This window comes from Prionailurus viverrinus, chromosome B4 (genome assembly GCF_022837055.1).
Source record: "Prionailurus viverrinus isolate Anna chromosome B4, UM_Priviv_1.0, whole genome shotgun sequence".
NCBI lineage: Eukaryota > Metazoa > Chordata > Mammalia > Carnivora > Felidae > Prionailurus > Prionailurus viverrinus.
This window is the reverse complement of record NC_062567.1, coordinates 119,606,956-119,624,611: the sequence shown is the minus strand read 5'-3', so window position 1 is coordinate 119,624,611 and position 17,656 is coordinate 119,606,956. Positions and strand designations below refer to the sequence as shown.

General features: G+C 44.0%; 1 protein-coding gene across 2 annotated transcripts in view; it reads left to right on the top strand.

Annotated features, from left to right (window-relative positions):
• Positions 1 to 3,895: 3,895 nt before the first annotated feature.
• Positions 3,896 to 17,656, top strand: part of GNPTAB (N-acetylglucosamine-1-phosphate transferase subunits alpha and beta) — a 74,356-nt gene continuing 60,595 nt past the window's right edge. For both annotated transcript variants that reach the window (XM_047865977.1, XM_047865976.1), the window contains exon 1: positions 3,896 to 4,161. In XM_047865977.1, the coding sequence (XP_047721933.1) occupies positions 4,045 to 4,161 (117 nt within the window). In that variant the 5' untranslated portion in view covers positions 3,896 to 4,044. The remainder of the gene's footprint in view (positions 4,162 to 17,656) is intronic.

The window sequence follows — 17,656 nt, the reverse complement described above, 5'->3', positions numbered from 1 at the left end:
AGGGAGACAGAATCTGAAGCAGGCTCCAGGCTCTGAGCTGTCAGCACAGACCCTAACATGGGGCTTGAACTCATGAACCACGAGATTATGATCTGAGCTGAGGTTGAACGCTTAACCGACTAAGCCACCAGGGCACCCCCAAACATTTCATTTTCTTAATTTTGAATAAGGCAAGGACTCAGCTAAATACAGATTTATCAGGAGTTATTTTAACTTGGCTTAATCTGCTAGTTAAAGCTCTTTGTTTAGGTTCAATATTCTTATCAGCTCAAGGTAAGGCCTTCTAAGTACACCATCTTTATATACGACACGTATGTTTTGTAGGCCCAGGGCAGGAGGTTCCTCTTTGTACAAGACTCTTTCCTTTTATTGTTCATTTTTCATCAAGGCCAAGCCAAAGGAGACTCACGCAAGGATGGTTGGTGTTTTCGGGTCCAATATGTAAAAGCATTCTTCCTTGTCTCTTGAATTTTGAACCAATTGAGAAAGCTGTGCAAGAAACAGACAGCTAGAGACCAAAGTGTTAGCTTTAGTACTGATAAAGTTAATTGGACAATGTTGTTTTCCGTTTGCAGACAAGTGGGCAACCAATATTTCGTTCTTGAATGAGACAGAGTTCCTAGGTTCTTGCTCAGGTCCTGGCACACATACTCCTATGCTGGGCGGATAGTGGATCAGAACTCTTGTCTCTGGCAGACTGGTTCAATTCCTTTCAGCCTCACCAGTCAGGTACATTCCTCCTCTCGTGGGGTGAGGGGTGGGAATGAAGATCAGGAGAGCAAAGTTATTCTGTATTTTATCTGACAGCTCTACTCCCCCTGGTCCCATTTCAGCTCCTTGGGTCACCTCCAGTACATTTTCAACACCACAGTTATGATTCTTAAAATTCTTACCTGATCATGTCACTTTGCAGTTTTTATTTTGTTCAAAATTCTTTGTTCATGTTAAGATTAAGTCCTTTTTTCTTACTATGGCCCTCCTGTCCCTGCCAACCTCTCCAGCCCCTCCTGCTTTAGATTAGAGCCTTCAATGTGCCATTTTTGCCTCTCACCTTTAGTCCTCAAGCTTTGGTGTCAGCATCTCCTCCAGGAAGCGTTCCCTGATCTTTCAGGCTAAGTCAGCTCCCCTCACAATACTAACTTAATACCTATTTGTCCTTCTAGAGTGTAAAATCCAGGAAAGACCTATAGGTATCTAGTAGGTACCCTCAGGGCCTGGTTACATGTCCAGAGCAGAGTGTTCATTGATAAATGATGAATAAATGAACACAAAACATTTCTTGAACTTTTCTCAAAGACTGGTTCACCACTGTATCACCCATTATCCTACTCTCTGGGAGATACTGGTGCCTCCACTATATCTCTCTGTTCTTGCCTCTATTTACGTTATTGGCCCCAAGGTGGTTATATTTTTTGAATCAATTTGACTTTTTAAAAAAATATTTTTTCTCTTCTTAACTCTGTTAAATTTAAATATCATCTGTTAAAGTTACTTCTTGCTTGGGAGAAGAACAGGAAACAGATATCTTAATTCCGCCTCACCCCCTTCCACCCCACACCAATCTGCCAGGGACTGAGAACCCAGACAACAAGATCTCTGAGAACCACATTTATTAGATTTTGAGAGGACTGAGGGGTTCGCTTAAAAGGAAAACTCATGGATTTCAGTGGGTTCCTGGCAGTCTTATGGTTTTCCTGTTTTTTCTGGCTATTTTAGGTTGACAGATAAGAGATTTTGAGATAAATGAGATGCCAATGCGTAATTTTTCCACTGCTCAGATGCTGATAGTTTAAAATCGTTTCCACAAATTTCATACTGCTAGATTAATCTTCTGGAAGAGCATATTTAATTAGATCATTCTCCTGCTGAAAAGCCATTGCTTAATTAGAACAAAGCTAAATATTCTTTTCTTAACTTTTCTTACTTTATAACTTTTTCTTAACTTTTATTTCTTTTCTAAACTTAAAATGTCCCAGGCACTTAAGTGTTTTCATGCATTATTTTATTTAATCTCCCTAATATCTCTATAAGGTAGGTACTAGAGATGTATCATTTTATACCAACACTTATTTTACTCAAGTTCAATGATACTGGCTCAGGAAAGAGAGAGCAAGCAAGAGTGAGTTCTCTAGAAGAAAGGACTTCGACAATACTTCTGACACCCCTGAGGCTCTCTGGTTGGAGCATAAAGAGATAGGGGAAAAAAAAAAGCATGCATCAAAACAAACTTCCTTAGACCCATGACTTCTAGGTAGGGCCAAGGCTAGGGGCCGAGACTAAGAGAGTGAAACACTTGCCTTCAGCGCAAAATGTAAGGGAAAGCCAAACATTCACTAAGCAAGATGAAATATTTAATACCGTATTTAAAAAGATCAAAATTAATGCAAAATATCCACCAAAAACAAAATGTCAATTTTAAATGAAGACAGAATCTGTCTGACCTTGCACTTGTAGGACTCACCTCTCACTACTCCTAGCCCTGTTTTTCAGCCTAAGTATACTATTCAAATCTCAATCATGTCATTTACTGGTTGTGTGATGTTAGCCAGTTATTTCATTTCACGTACCTCAATTTCTTCATCTGTAGAATGGGGGATGATAATGCTATGTCCTTCATAAGGTTGTTGTGAGGATTAGCTGAACCCTGCTTACAGTGGATTCTAAGTAAACGTTGGCCATCACCATTGTGGAAACAAACACCTTAACAGAATCCTGTTGAATGCTAGATGGTTTTATACCTTTTCCCACTCTTGAAAAGACCTCAGAACTATGTGTCTCACACAACTGCCATAATTTTTGTCATGTATATATGGCATGTAATCAACTTTTCCTAAAGCAGGATTAAAAGAATTGACTAAAAAGTGTAAAAGCCTTACCTTGGATTGGAGTGAGGGTAACCCTTTTGCAAGTCTGTTCATTCCATCGACCATTCAGTTAAGTGCATATTTTGAATGTTTCCTTAAGCTAGTTCTGAAGATAATTCTAAAAATGCTATAAATGATGGCAACATTGGCTGAGTGCACTGTTTTCCAGGGTGACTAGATCAAGACAAAAATCATATTAATCAGGGTATACTGGGAAAAAAGAAAAATCTCTCTCAAATAAGAGGTACCGAGGGGAGGCCCTCTTGGAAATCGCCTGGTGCCAAAGCATGATTAATTGACCACCACTGCCTTGGTTCCCCTGCTATAACTTAGCACGATTTCTATCTTGACTTTTTTTGTAGTCAGTGGTTTGCGTGTTTATCTCCCCAGCCAGACTCTCCGGCAACAGCGGCCCGGTCTACTTCATTTTCTTGAATACCCGACACCAGGCACTTGCCAGGCCCGGGACACTCACTACACACTCAGTGAATACATGAATGAATTGTATTTGGGTTTGGGCACATTTAGCCCAAAGGTTTTCTCTTTCAAACAATATAGTTGAGGAGACAGGGGAAAGGAGCCCCATACAGCATCTCCTCTTAACGCCGTAAAAATTATTTACCATAGTTTCCCAATTATTGTAAATGCAGAAAGGGGTTTGTGTACACAAGCACTCATAACGCCTTCTGTGGCACACCGATCTTGCAGGGACTGCTCTCGGTTGAGAGCCCAACCCAGCCTGCGGAGAGCCCGCTGCGCACGCGCGGACGGGAAGGGCCCTCGCCCGCCCTCCGCCCCTTCGCCCGCCCTCCGCCCCTTCGCCCGCCCTCCGCCCCTCCGCCCGCCAGGTGGCGCTGGCCGCCCCGCCGCCGCCTCCGCTGCCGCCACCTCCGCCTTTGCCTCTCGCCGGGCCGGACCGGGGCGGCGCTGGCCGCCTCGCGGACCGCGGGTCCGCCTCCGCCGCGCCGAGGGCGTGGGCTCCCGGCTCCCGGAAGCGGCGGCCGCGGCGCGGAGCCGAGCGGGCGTCGATCCCCGGAGCAGCAATGCGTGGCGGCCGCCCCTTGTGACCTGAGCGTGGCGGCCGGGCTGGGGCCGCTGAATGGCGGCTCGCTGAGGCGGCGGCGGCTGTGGCTGCTCCGGGCGTGGCGTGGCGTGGCGTGGCGTGGCGGCGGCCGGGGTGATGCTGCTCAAGCTCTTACAGAGACAGACCTATACCTGCCTGTCCCACAGGTATGGGCTCTACGTCTGTTTCGTGGGCGTCGTTGTCACCATCGTCTCCGCCTTCCAATTCGGAGAGGTGAGTAGCGGCGCGGGAGCCCGGGCCGGGGCGCCTTGGACCCGCACGACCCCGGGGCGCTCCGAGCCCAGGCGCGCTTGCCTTTTGCCTCCCCATCCTCCCTGCAGCTCTGGGGACATGTCCCATAGCCTGCCTTTTCCCCCGGAGGCTCCTAGAACTCAGATCTCCCCGAGCTCCAGTTTCAGCATCTGGGATCCAGATCTCGTCCGCCTCAGGGTTTGGGGGATAGGGTCTCGTTCTACCGATTCCTGTGCCCTCCAGGTGCTTTCTTCGGGGCCCCCAAGTTGTTTGATTTTCTCGCTCGGGCCTTGTCGTCCTCCCCGAAGCCCCCTCCCGGGACCCAGAGTCGGTGTCTTTTCCTATTCTTGAATTCTCCAAAATTTTCATTCCCTGCCCCTCCTACAGTTTTAATCCTCTGCAGTCACCCTTCTAATCTTCACTTTTGACAAAGGCACTTTGTCTTCTTAATCTCGTTTCTTTCCGGATTTCATAACTTTCTTCAAGGGGTGTGTGTTTCTTTGCACGTGAATTTGCAGCGAGGACCGGGTAGTGGCCCCAAATTTAAAGACTTACTTGTGAAAGGGAATTTTTTTTTTTTTTTTTTTGCACTTTTGCTCTGTTATTGGGGACATCACCAGTTAGCCTGTAGAGGCTCTACTGGTAGATGTGCACACACGGATGTGAGAGATCTCTTGGCAGCCTCAGACATTCTTCCCTATCCTGAGATCAGCTGGAGGCTGGGGCCCCTTCAATTGACCAGGAAGCCCTGTCTTAAACTCCAGCGCCCAGTGTCTTGGGAGCCAACACAAGCCCTTGGGTCATGGGATATGCTAATAATTTAGACTCCGAATAGGAATCACACAAGCCAGGCCTTTCTTGATCTGCCCTTAGGTAATGTGCAATAAAGTAGTTCAGTTAGACTCTGTAAATTCTTTAGAGGGTCCACACAACAGGTTTGGGAGATGGAAACACCCAAGTTTAATAGATTTTGTGCCTCTCTGGATATGTAGATGAAATATTTTCTTGAATGAAACAACCCTTTGGTTTAGGTTGGATAGTTACATTACTGACAGTCTAATTTGGTATTCTTCATAAACAAGTGTACAGAGACTGGTTAGGTCAGAACTGGAAGAGCACATGCATATGATTTTAGAGAACATGTTTAAAAATAAGTATGGCAACTCAGAGAAAAGTTGTATTTTCAAATTGTTAGAAATCTGTTTCCTTGTTTTAATATTTATTCCCCGCTTCCCCTCCCCCCCCCCCCCTTTTGGGTAGGAGGTTGCAGAAGATTTTAAAATTAAGAGAACAGTTTTTAGAAATACCACAGTTTACATTTGCTTAAGGTCTGTACGCATGCTGGATTGTAAACTTCTTTTTTTTTTTTTATTTTAACGTTTATTTATTTTTGAGACACAGAGAGACAGAGCATGAACGGGGGAGGGTCAGAGAGAGAGAGAGAGGGAGACATAGAGTCTGAAACAGGCTCCAGGCTCTGAGCTGTCAGCACAGAGCCCGCCGCAGAGCTCGAACTCACGAACCGCGAGATCATGACCTGAGCTGAAGTCGGACGCTTAACCGACCGAGCCGCCCAGGCGCCCCGGATTGTAAACTTCTTAAGAGAAGGTGCTGTCTGTTGAAATACTGTAATCCTGATGCAGGGTACCTGTGCCAGGTACTGCCGGAATATGCAGTCTAAATATTTGTGTAATGAGTGAATGATTTAATTATGTGGCATGATTTCAAGTGTACACTTTTAGTAGTTCTTGTTCTAGAGAACTTTCCAGATTAAATTAAAATAAGTCTTACAAGTAAGGGTGAGAAGGTGCCCCAGACTTGTAAGTGTGGAATATATACCTAATTATTATACCACCTGCTGTTTTATCTTTGTTCCATATGTTGCAACTTAATACAGTGAATGTATCTATGCATAGTTGTCTTATTCTTGATAGAAGATTTTTTTTGGCCCCGAGTAATTTTAAGTTAGCTATTTACTAACACCCCTGCAGTGTGAAGGTGACTTAAAGACATCAGTTGTTAGAATTTTTCATTTTCTGTATTCCACGCATGGTTATTTATTTACCAAAAGCAAGACGCTTGTCAGCTCTGAAATGGTCACAAACCTTAGAGTTTGGAATGGACGAAAGAAATAAGAGGCGAAAAATAGGCATGGGAGGTGGAGACAGCTGGTCTAATGCCACTAATATATTGCCTGTAATATAGTTTCTTTCTTTTAAAGATTTTGTTTTTAAGTAATCTCTACACCCAGTGTGAGGCTCGAACTCACAACCCTGAGATCAAGAGTTGTGTGGTCTACCGACTGAGCCTGCCAGATAACCCTGTAGTATAATTTTTGCAGCATAGTGGAAAAGAAAGCCATGGATCTGGGCAGGTCAGGGTTTGAACGCTAGTGCTTGTATTAATGATCATGATGATAGCTAGTAGATAGGGCTTACCAGATACTAGGTGCTCTCTTAACTGCTTTACATATGTTAGTTAACTCATTTAATCTTCATGACATCACCCCTGAGATATGGGTAATATTATAATGTGCATTTTATAGTTGATGAGAGTGAAGCACTTGCACAGATTACTCCAGCTAGTTCATAGCAGAGCTGGACTTTAAAAAAAAAATTTTTTTTTCAACGTTTATTTATTTTTGGGACAGAGAGAGACAGAGCATGAACGGGGGGAGGGGCAGAGAGAGAGGGAGACACAGAATCGGAAACAGGCTCCAGGCTTTGAGCCATCAGCCCAGAGCCTGACGCGGGGCTCGAACTCCTGGACCGCGAGATCGTGACCTGGCTGAAGTCGGACGCTTAACCGACTGCGCCACCCAGGCGCCCCCAGAGCTGGACTTTAAATCAAGGCACTATATGGTTCCAGAGCTTGTACTACTCTTCCTGGTCTTTCACAGTCTGAGCTGTCCTTTTGTATGATCTTGGAAACGATACTGAACCTTTTTGAACTTCAGCTTCCTTATCTTTAAAATTGAGATAAGAATACCTTCCTTGCAAGGTTGATAGGATTAAGTAAGGCTTCTTATGTAAGGTACTGCTTGAGGTTCCTAGTAATTGCAGACTTTCTTTAAATGGGAGTAATAAGTATTGGGGGTACCTGGTTGGGTCAGTCGATTAAGCGTCTGACTTTGGCTCAGGTCATGATCTTGCAGTTCAAGTGTGCCGTTGGGCTCTGTGCTGACAGCTCAGAGCTTGGAGCCTGCCTCGGATTCTGTGTCTCCCTTTCTTTCTGTCTGTCTCTCTCTCAAAAATAATCAATAGACATTAAAAAAAAATGGTAGTAAGTATTGTTACTGTTATTATTCTCATCAACTATTTTATGCCGTTTCAAAATATTTAAAATATTTAAAATATCAACTATTTTGAAATAAGCCCTTGAAATAGAATACTACCATCATACAGTTAATGTTACCAACTTGTTAATAACTTTGCTAATTGCAGTGGATAAAAGGACTAAGATGGTCCTTGTTAATTGTGAGTTCATTAATATCTTTCTCCCACCTCTTGGTAGAAGTGGTATTGGCTGCTACCTTTTGATAAGCCATTTGTACACTCATCCAAATTTTGAGGAAGGAAAATGTAATTGAGGGAGGGAAGTATTAACACATAACAGTATTTAAAAATTTTTCCCTTTAAGTTGAGCCAGGTACTGTTTAGAGAACTCTTGGGAACTCTGATCAAACAAAAGCAGAGCTAGATCCAAATGCACAGGGAGAGCCCTCAGGATGGGGACTAATAACCACCACAATGCACTGCCTTGGGGTGAGGGTAGCAGATAGGAGCTTGTCTGTTGTAAATTAGTTGATTGAACAAATCATGAGGCTCTGGGAGCCTCAGTTTCCTTATCTATAAATGAGGACACTAGATTAGATTACTATGCTCTGAAGATCATTTTTAGCTCAGCAACTTCTGATTTTAAATATTTGTCCTCTGTTGGTTGCTACTACATAGAGTTTAAAACATGTGCTTTTGAGGTAAAATTTTATTATTTCAGGGCCATCATTATTTGCTGAACCATTTATATACAAATCCACAATTCGATATCTGAAAATTCTACTAAATTAACCTTATAATTAAACATTAGTATCTTTTACAGTGAACATAGGAGTAATCTCACTCAGGGCAATAAAGACTATAAATAGCTTCAGGTCAGTTTAGGCCAAGTTTTGCCACCAAATGAGTTCAGCTCAGATCAGATTTTGTTGCCAAGTAAGGTACAAAAAGGTCTTCAATTTTTGAGAACTTTTTGGATTTCAGGATTGCGAATAGAAGCTTGTAAATCACTGTTGGGTGTGTATGTGTGTATCTGCATGTGTGTGTGTGGTTTGTGTGTATATGAAATATACCACTTCCTTGTTTCCTTATGGAAACAAGTAAATACCCCAAAATTAACTTTCATGAGGAAGCAGATTCAGATGGAATCTACCTGTAGTGGGTAGTTTTCCCCTGGCCTGCTTGTTCCCTTTGGCTTGTCTGCCTTCCTGCCATTTTGGATTAGTGTGATGTTACTGTTCAGCGAAAAAGAAGGTTGAAAACTGGGTCCAGCCAAAGTCATGCTCAGCTGCTGTGACCAGTTTCTCATCCTGACTCCATTTCAAGAAAGAAATTAGTTACCATGTTTGTATTTGATTAGTTCACTCATTAAACATATATTTTGAGTGTGTTCTTTCTTTGCCAAAGGCAACAAATAGGTGGAGTCAAAGGGACTTGGCCTGAGAATTGGAAGACAGCCTCTGGCGTGATTCTAGCTCCTGGATAAACTGACCTAAGTGCTTTGTTACTTCCCCTGCTTTGTTACTACTTCTAGATGCCGCCCGGTGGCAGCCACTCTTATTTGTTATCTTATCTCCTGTGGATTTGTTTTGGGGTGAGGAAAGCTTTCATTGTTAAAAATAATGTCTTAAAATATCAAAATTTCTAAGACCCCCATTTTAGTTTTAATGTTCTATGAATATACATTTATAGAGTGCTTCCCATGAGAAAGCATGAACTATAATGTAACATAGTTGGCACTACAGAGAAAATGCCTTGGCCACATAGAGCCTTTTTAAATCGTCTCTTTCTTTTGTGGGATTTGGGAAAGATACACAGTCCTGCTGTCAAAGCAGGGACCTCTTAGTCCCTCTATATTCTTTGTACCTAGGAAGTGCTTGGTACCCAGTTGGTGCCAACTAAATACTTGATGCTAGATGGATGGATGAATTAATTGGGGTGAGCTTAACAAACGTCCCTTCAAACTCATTTATTTACAGTAAAGATAAGATTTCTACCCTGATGTTCAGACTGTCTCTAGCTACCTTTGATTTCTCAGACACAATTGGTCTGATTGTACTTTGTACGGTGAAAGGTTCTAGAAAAGATACAAAGAATTATAGCTCATCTTTGGCCATCTTTGTCTAGTTGAGGTGAGGCCATGCTATATATATGAGTAACAGTACAAGGAAGTGAGTGATTGAATGCCTGAATAGATACACAGTAATTGCTTAGAAAATCAGAGGAAAGGAAGAAAACCATGGGTTGAAACATCCTAGAGGAAGGTGAAATTTTTTACAAGGAGGCAAACTTTTTCCTTTTGAACTATTAGTGGTTTAAAATTGCTGCAGGTGTTTGTTAGCAGCACTTCGGACAGAATCCGACTCAGACCTGCCTTAAGAAAAAGGTAGGGGCGCCTGGGTGGCTTAGTCGGTTAAGCATCAGACTTAGGCTCAGGTCATGATCTCACGGTTTGTGAGTTCAAGCCCCACATTGGGCTCTGTGCTGACAGCTTACAGCCTGGAGCCTGCTTCAGATTCTGTGTCCCTCTCTCCCTCACTCTGCCCCTCCCCCTTCATGTGCCCACGCGCGCGCTCTCTCTCTCTCTCTCTCTCTCTCTCTCATAAATAAACATTAAAAAAAGAAAAAAGGTAGTTTTGGGGGCACCTGGCTGGCTCAGTCAGTTAAGCGTCTGGCTCTTGGTTTGTCTCAGGTCATGATCTGCGCTGACTGTGTGCAGAATTCTTGGGATTCTGTCTCCCTCCCTCTCTCCGCCCATCCCCCCTCACAGAGAGGTTGGGTTGGATAGAAGTGCTCACATGATGTCATCAGGAATCTCATTTATGTCCCTGTTCTCCAGCTTTGTTGGTTTAGTTCTCAGGCTAGTGCTGCCCATATGGGAGGAGATTGCTGCCAGCAACTCCAGCTTCTAGTCTGCTAGTTGAGTAACCCTAGCAAAAAGAGGGTTTCATTCTCGTTAATGCCAGCTAGGTCCAGGGTGGCCTGCCCAGCCACAGAATGAGTGCCCTTGCTATGCCCTTGTTAACCATCTGAATCACCCCCAGAGTGAGGGTTGTAGGTGGCATAGTCAGCCTTAATGAACCACGTGAACTGAGGGGCTTCCCCAGAGGGAAATCATGAGGTTGTTATCAAGCGAAGGGCGGAGCAACAGATGGCCTAGACACTGCCTGGAGCCAAAACCCATTTCCTTTCCTGGGCATTTAATGTTGACCTTGTGACTGTGATAGCTCTTAGCCCTTTACCTTCTTCTAAAAGATGTAAAAGTTGTTTCCCTTTTTTAAAAAGATTTGATTTTTTGGGGGCGCCTGGGTGGCTCAGTCAGTTGAGTGTCCGACTTCGGCTCAGGTCATGATCTCATGGTCTGTGAGTTCGAGCCCCGTGTTGGGCTCTGTGCTGATGGCTTGGAGCCTGGAGCCCGCTTCGGATTTGTGTCTCCCTCTCTCTCTGACCCTCCCCCACTCATGCTCTGTCTCTCTCTCTCTCTGTCAAAAATAAATAAAAAACATTAAAAAATAAATAAAAAATAAAAAGATTCGATTTTTTTTAAAGGTAATCTCTAACTCAACGTGTGGCTTGAACTCACAACTGCGAGATGGGTGTGTAGCAGTTGTCATGTTGAATGAGCACAACTGATGTGTAGCAAGTATCTTCATTTTTGTCTCCCGCTGGCCCTTTATATTAACTTGTGGGGTTGGTTCTGCCTCTGCTTCTGGGCGAAAACTCGGGTGGGCCTAAGCCTTCTCTTGTCACTCTAGGTAACCAAAAGTCTTGTGGTCACTTCAGGTTATAAAACATAATGTCATTTCAGCAACTTTGAGCCTGCTGAATTCATAGCCTCTTACCTCCCCGGCTCTGGCAGCTTTGTCTCCCTTTGACAGAAAGCTCTAGGCAGAAAGCCTGCAATTGAGGAAGGAAGATGAGGCACAGTGGGATGCTTTTCTCTTTCCTCATCTGGTGCTTCTCTTTCTCCATAGCCTGTTTCTGGCCCCTCTTAGGGGTCAGCACCCTAAGAGGTTGGAGCACCTAGAAGAAGGAAGGGAAGTGAGGGCAGGAAAGTCCTTCCAAAACAGGTGCCAGAGCTCTGGAATTTCCAGGTGTCAAAGCTTGTTCCCTCTTGAGTGCTTTCAACGTGCTCCTTCAGAGACCACACCCTCAGAGCCATGACTGGCTTTAACTCTGATGAGAGCAAATGCGTCTTCATTTAGGCTGGTTGCTTATGCCTTCCTTGGTTCTTAGGAGTCTGATGCCATCGTAAGCCTCTCATCTCAGTCTCTGTCCTTTTCTTTTTGGGGCTCTGGACCTGATCTAAGTTGACCCACTGCAGGTATTCTCTCTTTTTTTTTTAATTTTTTAAAATGTTTATTTATTTTTGAGAGAAAGGGTAGATAGAACGTGAGTGGGTGAGGGGCAGAGAGAGAGGGAAACACAGAATCTGAAACAGGCTTCAGGCTCCAAGCTTTCAGCACAGAGCCCGACGCGGGGCTCGAACCACGAACTGTGAGATCGTGATGTGAGCTGAAGTCAGACGCTTAACTGAGCCACCCAGGAGCCCCTCTGCAGGTATTCTCTTGTGCATGGCACTCATCTGGTGTATGGAGACCCACATGCTTTGCTTTGTAGGGGAGGAATTTATCTTTTTCCTCTGCTCTTCTAAAGTTCTTGGCTAGGTCCCCTGTAACTAAAGACAGATTGATAAGAGAAAAGCACACAGGTTTGTTTAATATAAGTATTACATGTTGTGGGAGCCTTCATAAGGAAATAAAGACCCAAAGAAGCAGTTAAAGCTTAGTATTTTTATTGCAGGTTTGATGAAGAGTGGAGAGTTTGGGAAAAACGTGATAGGAGAGAAATGAGTATGAGCTAAGTGTAGTAGGCTGGGGAAACACGAGGCCTGTTCGTTCAGGTTCCTTTTGGCATCACTTGTTCTTCCGAGATAAGGATGCTCCTTTCCTCCAGGTGTAGGTAAGGCGTTTCTCACAGAGGGTCTGATGACCTGCTTCAGGGGAAGGTCAGAAAACCCTTCCTGCACCTGCTGCTTCTCAGATCCCTTCAGCTTGAAATATTCAATAAGCCAATGTGCCATATTTGGGGGTAGCATATCCTGAACCCTGTCAGCTCGAAGTGAGGGAGGGTGGGCTGGCTTCAGCATAGCAGCAACCTCTTCCTTGCCCTCAGTGCAGGTAGCCGGCCAGCCCTTCTATTTCTCAGGTGTGAGTTGGATGTGGCATCCTCCCAGTCGCAGGGATCTGTAATGGGCTATCTTGGTGGTCTCACTGAGCCCTTTTCCTGCTTGAGGTGAATGGAAAGATTTTCCACCTGTCCTCTTTAGATAAGGTGGAACGGATGTGCAGAATGCCAGCAGCTTCCTAACCTGTACTCTTCTACCACAATTTGGATAAGTTTTCAACCATCTCCTCCAGGAACTGCCTCTTGTTTCAACTCTTCATTTTGGAACGAGGTATCTGGTCTTTTGGTGCCTCAGAAGAAACTTAGATTTTTCTCAACTTACAATTGATTGAAAACTCAATCAAGTTTGCCCTGGAGATGAAACCTATTTGCCATTTCTGTACTCAGCATCCTCAGCACAAAGACATTGCCTTTCTTATCTTGCAGTCCCTGCGCCCCAGCAGAACACCAGAATCATTCATTCATTCATTCAGTAAATTCTTTGTTTGAGCACAGTGCCGGGCCCGTGGGCATGGAGAGTGAACAGAGCAGACAGATTCCAGCAGAGGACCAGTTTATATTCTGGTTGTACAGTCAGACATTAAATGCTTCTTAATGACAGTTGTGAGAAAGGCTATAAGCAGGAGAGGGGGTTGTGGGAGAGACCAGCAGTGTCTAGTCTGGTTCCTGGGTCAGGAGAGGCTTTCTCGATGCAATTTGAGCTCAACTTTGAAGGGTCAAAATTCCTGAGGCAGAGGACAGAGGTGGGCAGGTCTGTTCTAGGCCATCGGTTCTTAGCCAGGGACGATTTTTCCCCCAGAGGCATTTGGCAATGTCTGGAAACATTTTAGGTTGTCACAGATGGGGTGTAGAGTGGGGTTGGTGCTACTGGCATTCAGTGGGTGGAGGCCAGAGATTCTGTTAAACATCCTACAGTGCACAGGCCAGCCCCCACCACAAAGATTATCCAGCCCCAAGTATCAGTAGTGCTCAGGCCCTGGAAACAATGTGAAGGGCTTGAAGTTGGGGTACATTTGAGAAGGTGAATTGAGGCCTAAGTAGCTGGAGGGTAGAGAGCAAGAGAAAGCGAGGATCTGGGGGACACTGGTACAGTTGGTGGCACCCTCTTCCCAACACTTGGGAAGATTAGGTGTTCAGGATTTGGGTGTTCTGAGAACAGTCAGATGCCATTCAAGGTTATTATGTACTGGCAGGTAGTGGGTGGAGGCCAAGGATGCTGCTGAACTTCTTGCAGTGCACAGTATAGCCCCCCAAACAACGGGTTTTCAGGTCCTAAATGTCAATACTGCCAAAGTGGAAAAACCCGGATTAGAGGGAGAGCAAGAATGGCTGCAGGGCACTTAGGAGCCTTGGACAAGGCTGGTAGAAGGGTATGTTAAGAGAAGTGGACAGATTAGAGAGATTTAGGAGCCAAAATTGTCTGGTCTTTATGTTGCATTATGTGCCAGATACTCTGCTGCCATTTTGGGATACAAAAGTGAGCAAGATAGACAAGTTCATCTCTCCCAGATGCTATCTATAGAGGCTACGAGAATGAATAGGTGCTTTGTTGAATGAATACTTATAAAATTTTATTTTTACTCAGTGATTGTGATCAAGCCTTAGGAAGGATGGTTTAAATGACATGCCTAACGTTTATCAGGCACCTTGCACAGTGCCTGGTACAAGGTGTTCAGTAAATGCCATGTGTCCCATCCCAGGATTGTTCTTCCCTTGGCCACGAGGCTCAATGAAGAGAGCAACGGGAGACCTACCTTCTGGTCTGGTGCCCAAGGTCCCATTGAAGAGTATATTAATCCTTAGGGACAGAGCAGAAAGGTTCACAATTTCTTTATTATGGTTAATATGAAAACAGAGGGAGCAAGTGCATTAATTTAATACAGCTGTGCTTTACGATAATGCATGTTACTCTGGTTCCTCCTAAAATGTAACAATCAAGTGTAGCAGTGATGAGTTATGCATATCTTTTAATATCTCTTATTGTCCTTTAGATTGATCGTTCCAGTCTTGTGATCCACATGCAGTATCTTTAGCAGGTGATTAGTCAGCCTATGTGTGATTCATACTTTGCACTAAATTAAGCAGGAAAAAAAAAGTGATCTTTCAAAAATGTTATAGACTAAGTCACACTTGTGCAGGGATATTGCCCACTTTAAAATTGCTTCCTAAAATTGTTTCTTCTTTTAGGTTCTAGTTTATTTTTCCCACTGGATATACCTCCCCATCCCCTTCATTACCTCATTCCATTAACTTCATTTCTATCTCTGATTAATTCCAAATTGGATAAAACCAAATTTTTTGAAGCTGATTATTCGACAGAGATTTATGGAAGTGTTTGCTCTGGGCCAGGTACTCTTCTGCTTACTAGAGACACAAAGATGGTTCAGTTTCTTTCTACTCTTGAGGAACTCGCTCTAGACAGGGAGATGGGCAAGCAGATAGATTAAGTTGAAGAAATAGGAATGGGTGTTTCTCAGACATAAGAGTGACATCTGAATTTGATGTTGAAGGAGATGGCTGAGGGAAGAAAGGAGAATTCCCCCGACCCCCTTTTTCAAAAACAAAGGATGCCCTCGGTGTAAAGGCATTGGTTTGAGAGGCATTATCATCTTGCAGGAACAAAAGAAGTTCTGAAGGGCTGCAGCACACTGGGAGTTGAAGCTGGAGAGGCAGTAGCCGCCAGGTTAGGACTTGCCTGTTGAGTGATGGGAAAGAATATGGATTCATCCTGAAGAAAGTAGGGGCCATGCAGATGATTATTATTTGGCCCTTTATAGAAAAAATTTTGCTGATCCCCTGGCTTGAAAGAACATTCCGTTGATGTGCAGGACAAATGGGAGCTGGCTGATCTGGGTTGGATTTGGTGGGCTCTGCTCCACTTTCCTTCCTCCTCCTGGGACCAGTGGGCCAGCCTAGGTGTGTTCTTCTCAAGACGAAGGGCACAAAAAATCAGATGGATACTTGCAGACCTTTCTGAGGTTTAGACTTAGATCTGGTGTATTCACTGTCTTTTTATTCCCTAAACCCATCAAATTTGTTTCTGCCTTAGGACCTTTGCGTTATTGTCCCATTAGCCTGGAGAGGACTGCCTCCAGACCATCATGTGACGGGCTCCTCCTTGTCTTACAGGTCTCAGCTCAGTAGCACCTTCTCAGATGGGCCCTCCCTACCACCCAGCCTACAGTAGCCTCTTTCACCAGCTCATTCCTTATGATAGTTCCCCTTTTCTTTTTTAAACAGTACTTAGTCTGAAAGTGTGTGTGTATTTGTATATTTAACGTCTTATCTCTCTCCTCCAAAATGTAAGCTCTGGGAACAGGGTTTCTGTCTTATCCAACCTTTCTGTCTTATTTACCACTGTATCCTCAGCTCCTAGAATAGAGCCTGGCACCAAGAAGTAGAGTGCAGAAATACTTTGTCCTAGTATCTAAATATAGTAAGGTCACCTGCAATGATCAGTTTCGAAATTCAACCTTAATGGAAAGTATATAGGTTTAGATGATATACATGTGTACTTATATTAGGGTTCTTCAGAGAAACGGAATCAGTAGGATGTATGTCTGTGTGTGTATGGAAATAGATTTATTATTTAGAATTGGCTCACACGATTGTGGAGGCTGACAAGTCTCCAAGATCTGCATTTAGCAAGGCTAGAGACCCAGGAGAGCCAATGGTGTCGTTCTAGTCTGAGTCCAAAAGCTTGAAAACCAGGAAAGCTGATAGTAAAATTCCAGTCGTAAAATTGGCAGGCGTTAGACTGAGGAAGAGCTGATGTTTCAGTTCGAATCCGAAGGCAGGAAAAGACTGGCGTTCAGCTCAAAACAGGTCAGAAGCAGTTTTCTCTTACTCAGCTTTTTAATTTTATTTAGGCCTTCAACTGATGCCTAAATAAAATTCAACTGATTTGAATCAGTCTGTTCATTCAAATGTTAGTTTATCCAGAAACACCCTCAATGACATGCCCAAAATAATGTTTGATCAAATATCTGGACATCCCCTGGCCTAGTCAAATTGACACATAAAATTAACCATCATGATAATATAATAGGTTTTCTTTTCTTTTTTTTTTAAATTTTTTTAATGTTTATTTATTTATTTTTTTGAGAGTGAGACAGCGTAAGCAGGGGAAGGGCAGAGAGAGAGGGAGACACAGAATCCAAAGTAGGCTCCAGGCTCTGAGCCATCAGCACAGAGCCCCATGTGGGGCTCGAACTCACGGAACCGTGAGATCATGACCTGAGCTGAAGTCTGATTCCCAACTGACTGAGCCATTCAAGCACCCCCAATAGGATTTATTTTCTATAGCAGCTTTAGGTTTATAGAAAAAATTGCATGAAAAGTGCAGAGATTTCCCACATACCTCCTCTCCCCCAGTGTATTATCCCATTTTTAACACTTTGCATCAGTGTGGTGCATTTTTATAATTGATGAACCAACATAGATACATTTTGAAAAATTTATTTTGAGAGAGAGAGAGGATCCCAAGTGGTCTACAGAGTGCAACGTGGGGCTTAATCCTGCAAACCGTGAGATTAGGACCTGAACTGAAAGATTTGGATGCTTAACTGAGTAGTTACCCAGGTACCCCGATAGATTTTTATTAACTAAAAATAAATTGAACATTAGGGTTCCATTACATTAGGATTCATTCTTTGTGTTGTACTGTCATATCATGTATCTGCCATTTCACTATCACACAGAATAGTTTCATTGCCCTGATAATGCCCTTGCCCTGCACTATGCCTAGTGCTTGCTTTCTTCTCCACTGGCAATCAGTGATTTTTAAAACTTTTTTAAACTGTGTGGGGCGCCTGGGTGGCGCAGTCGGTGAAGCGTCCTACTTCAGCCAGGTCACGATCTCGCGGTCCGTGAGTTCGAGCCCCGCGTCAGGCTCTGGGCTGATGGCTCGGAGCCTGGAGCCTGTTTCCGATTCTGTGTCTCCCTCTCTCTCTCTGCCCCTCCCCCGTTCACGCTCTGTCTCTCTCTGTCCCAAAAATAAATAAACGTTGAAAAAA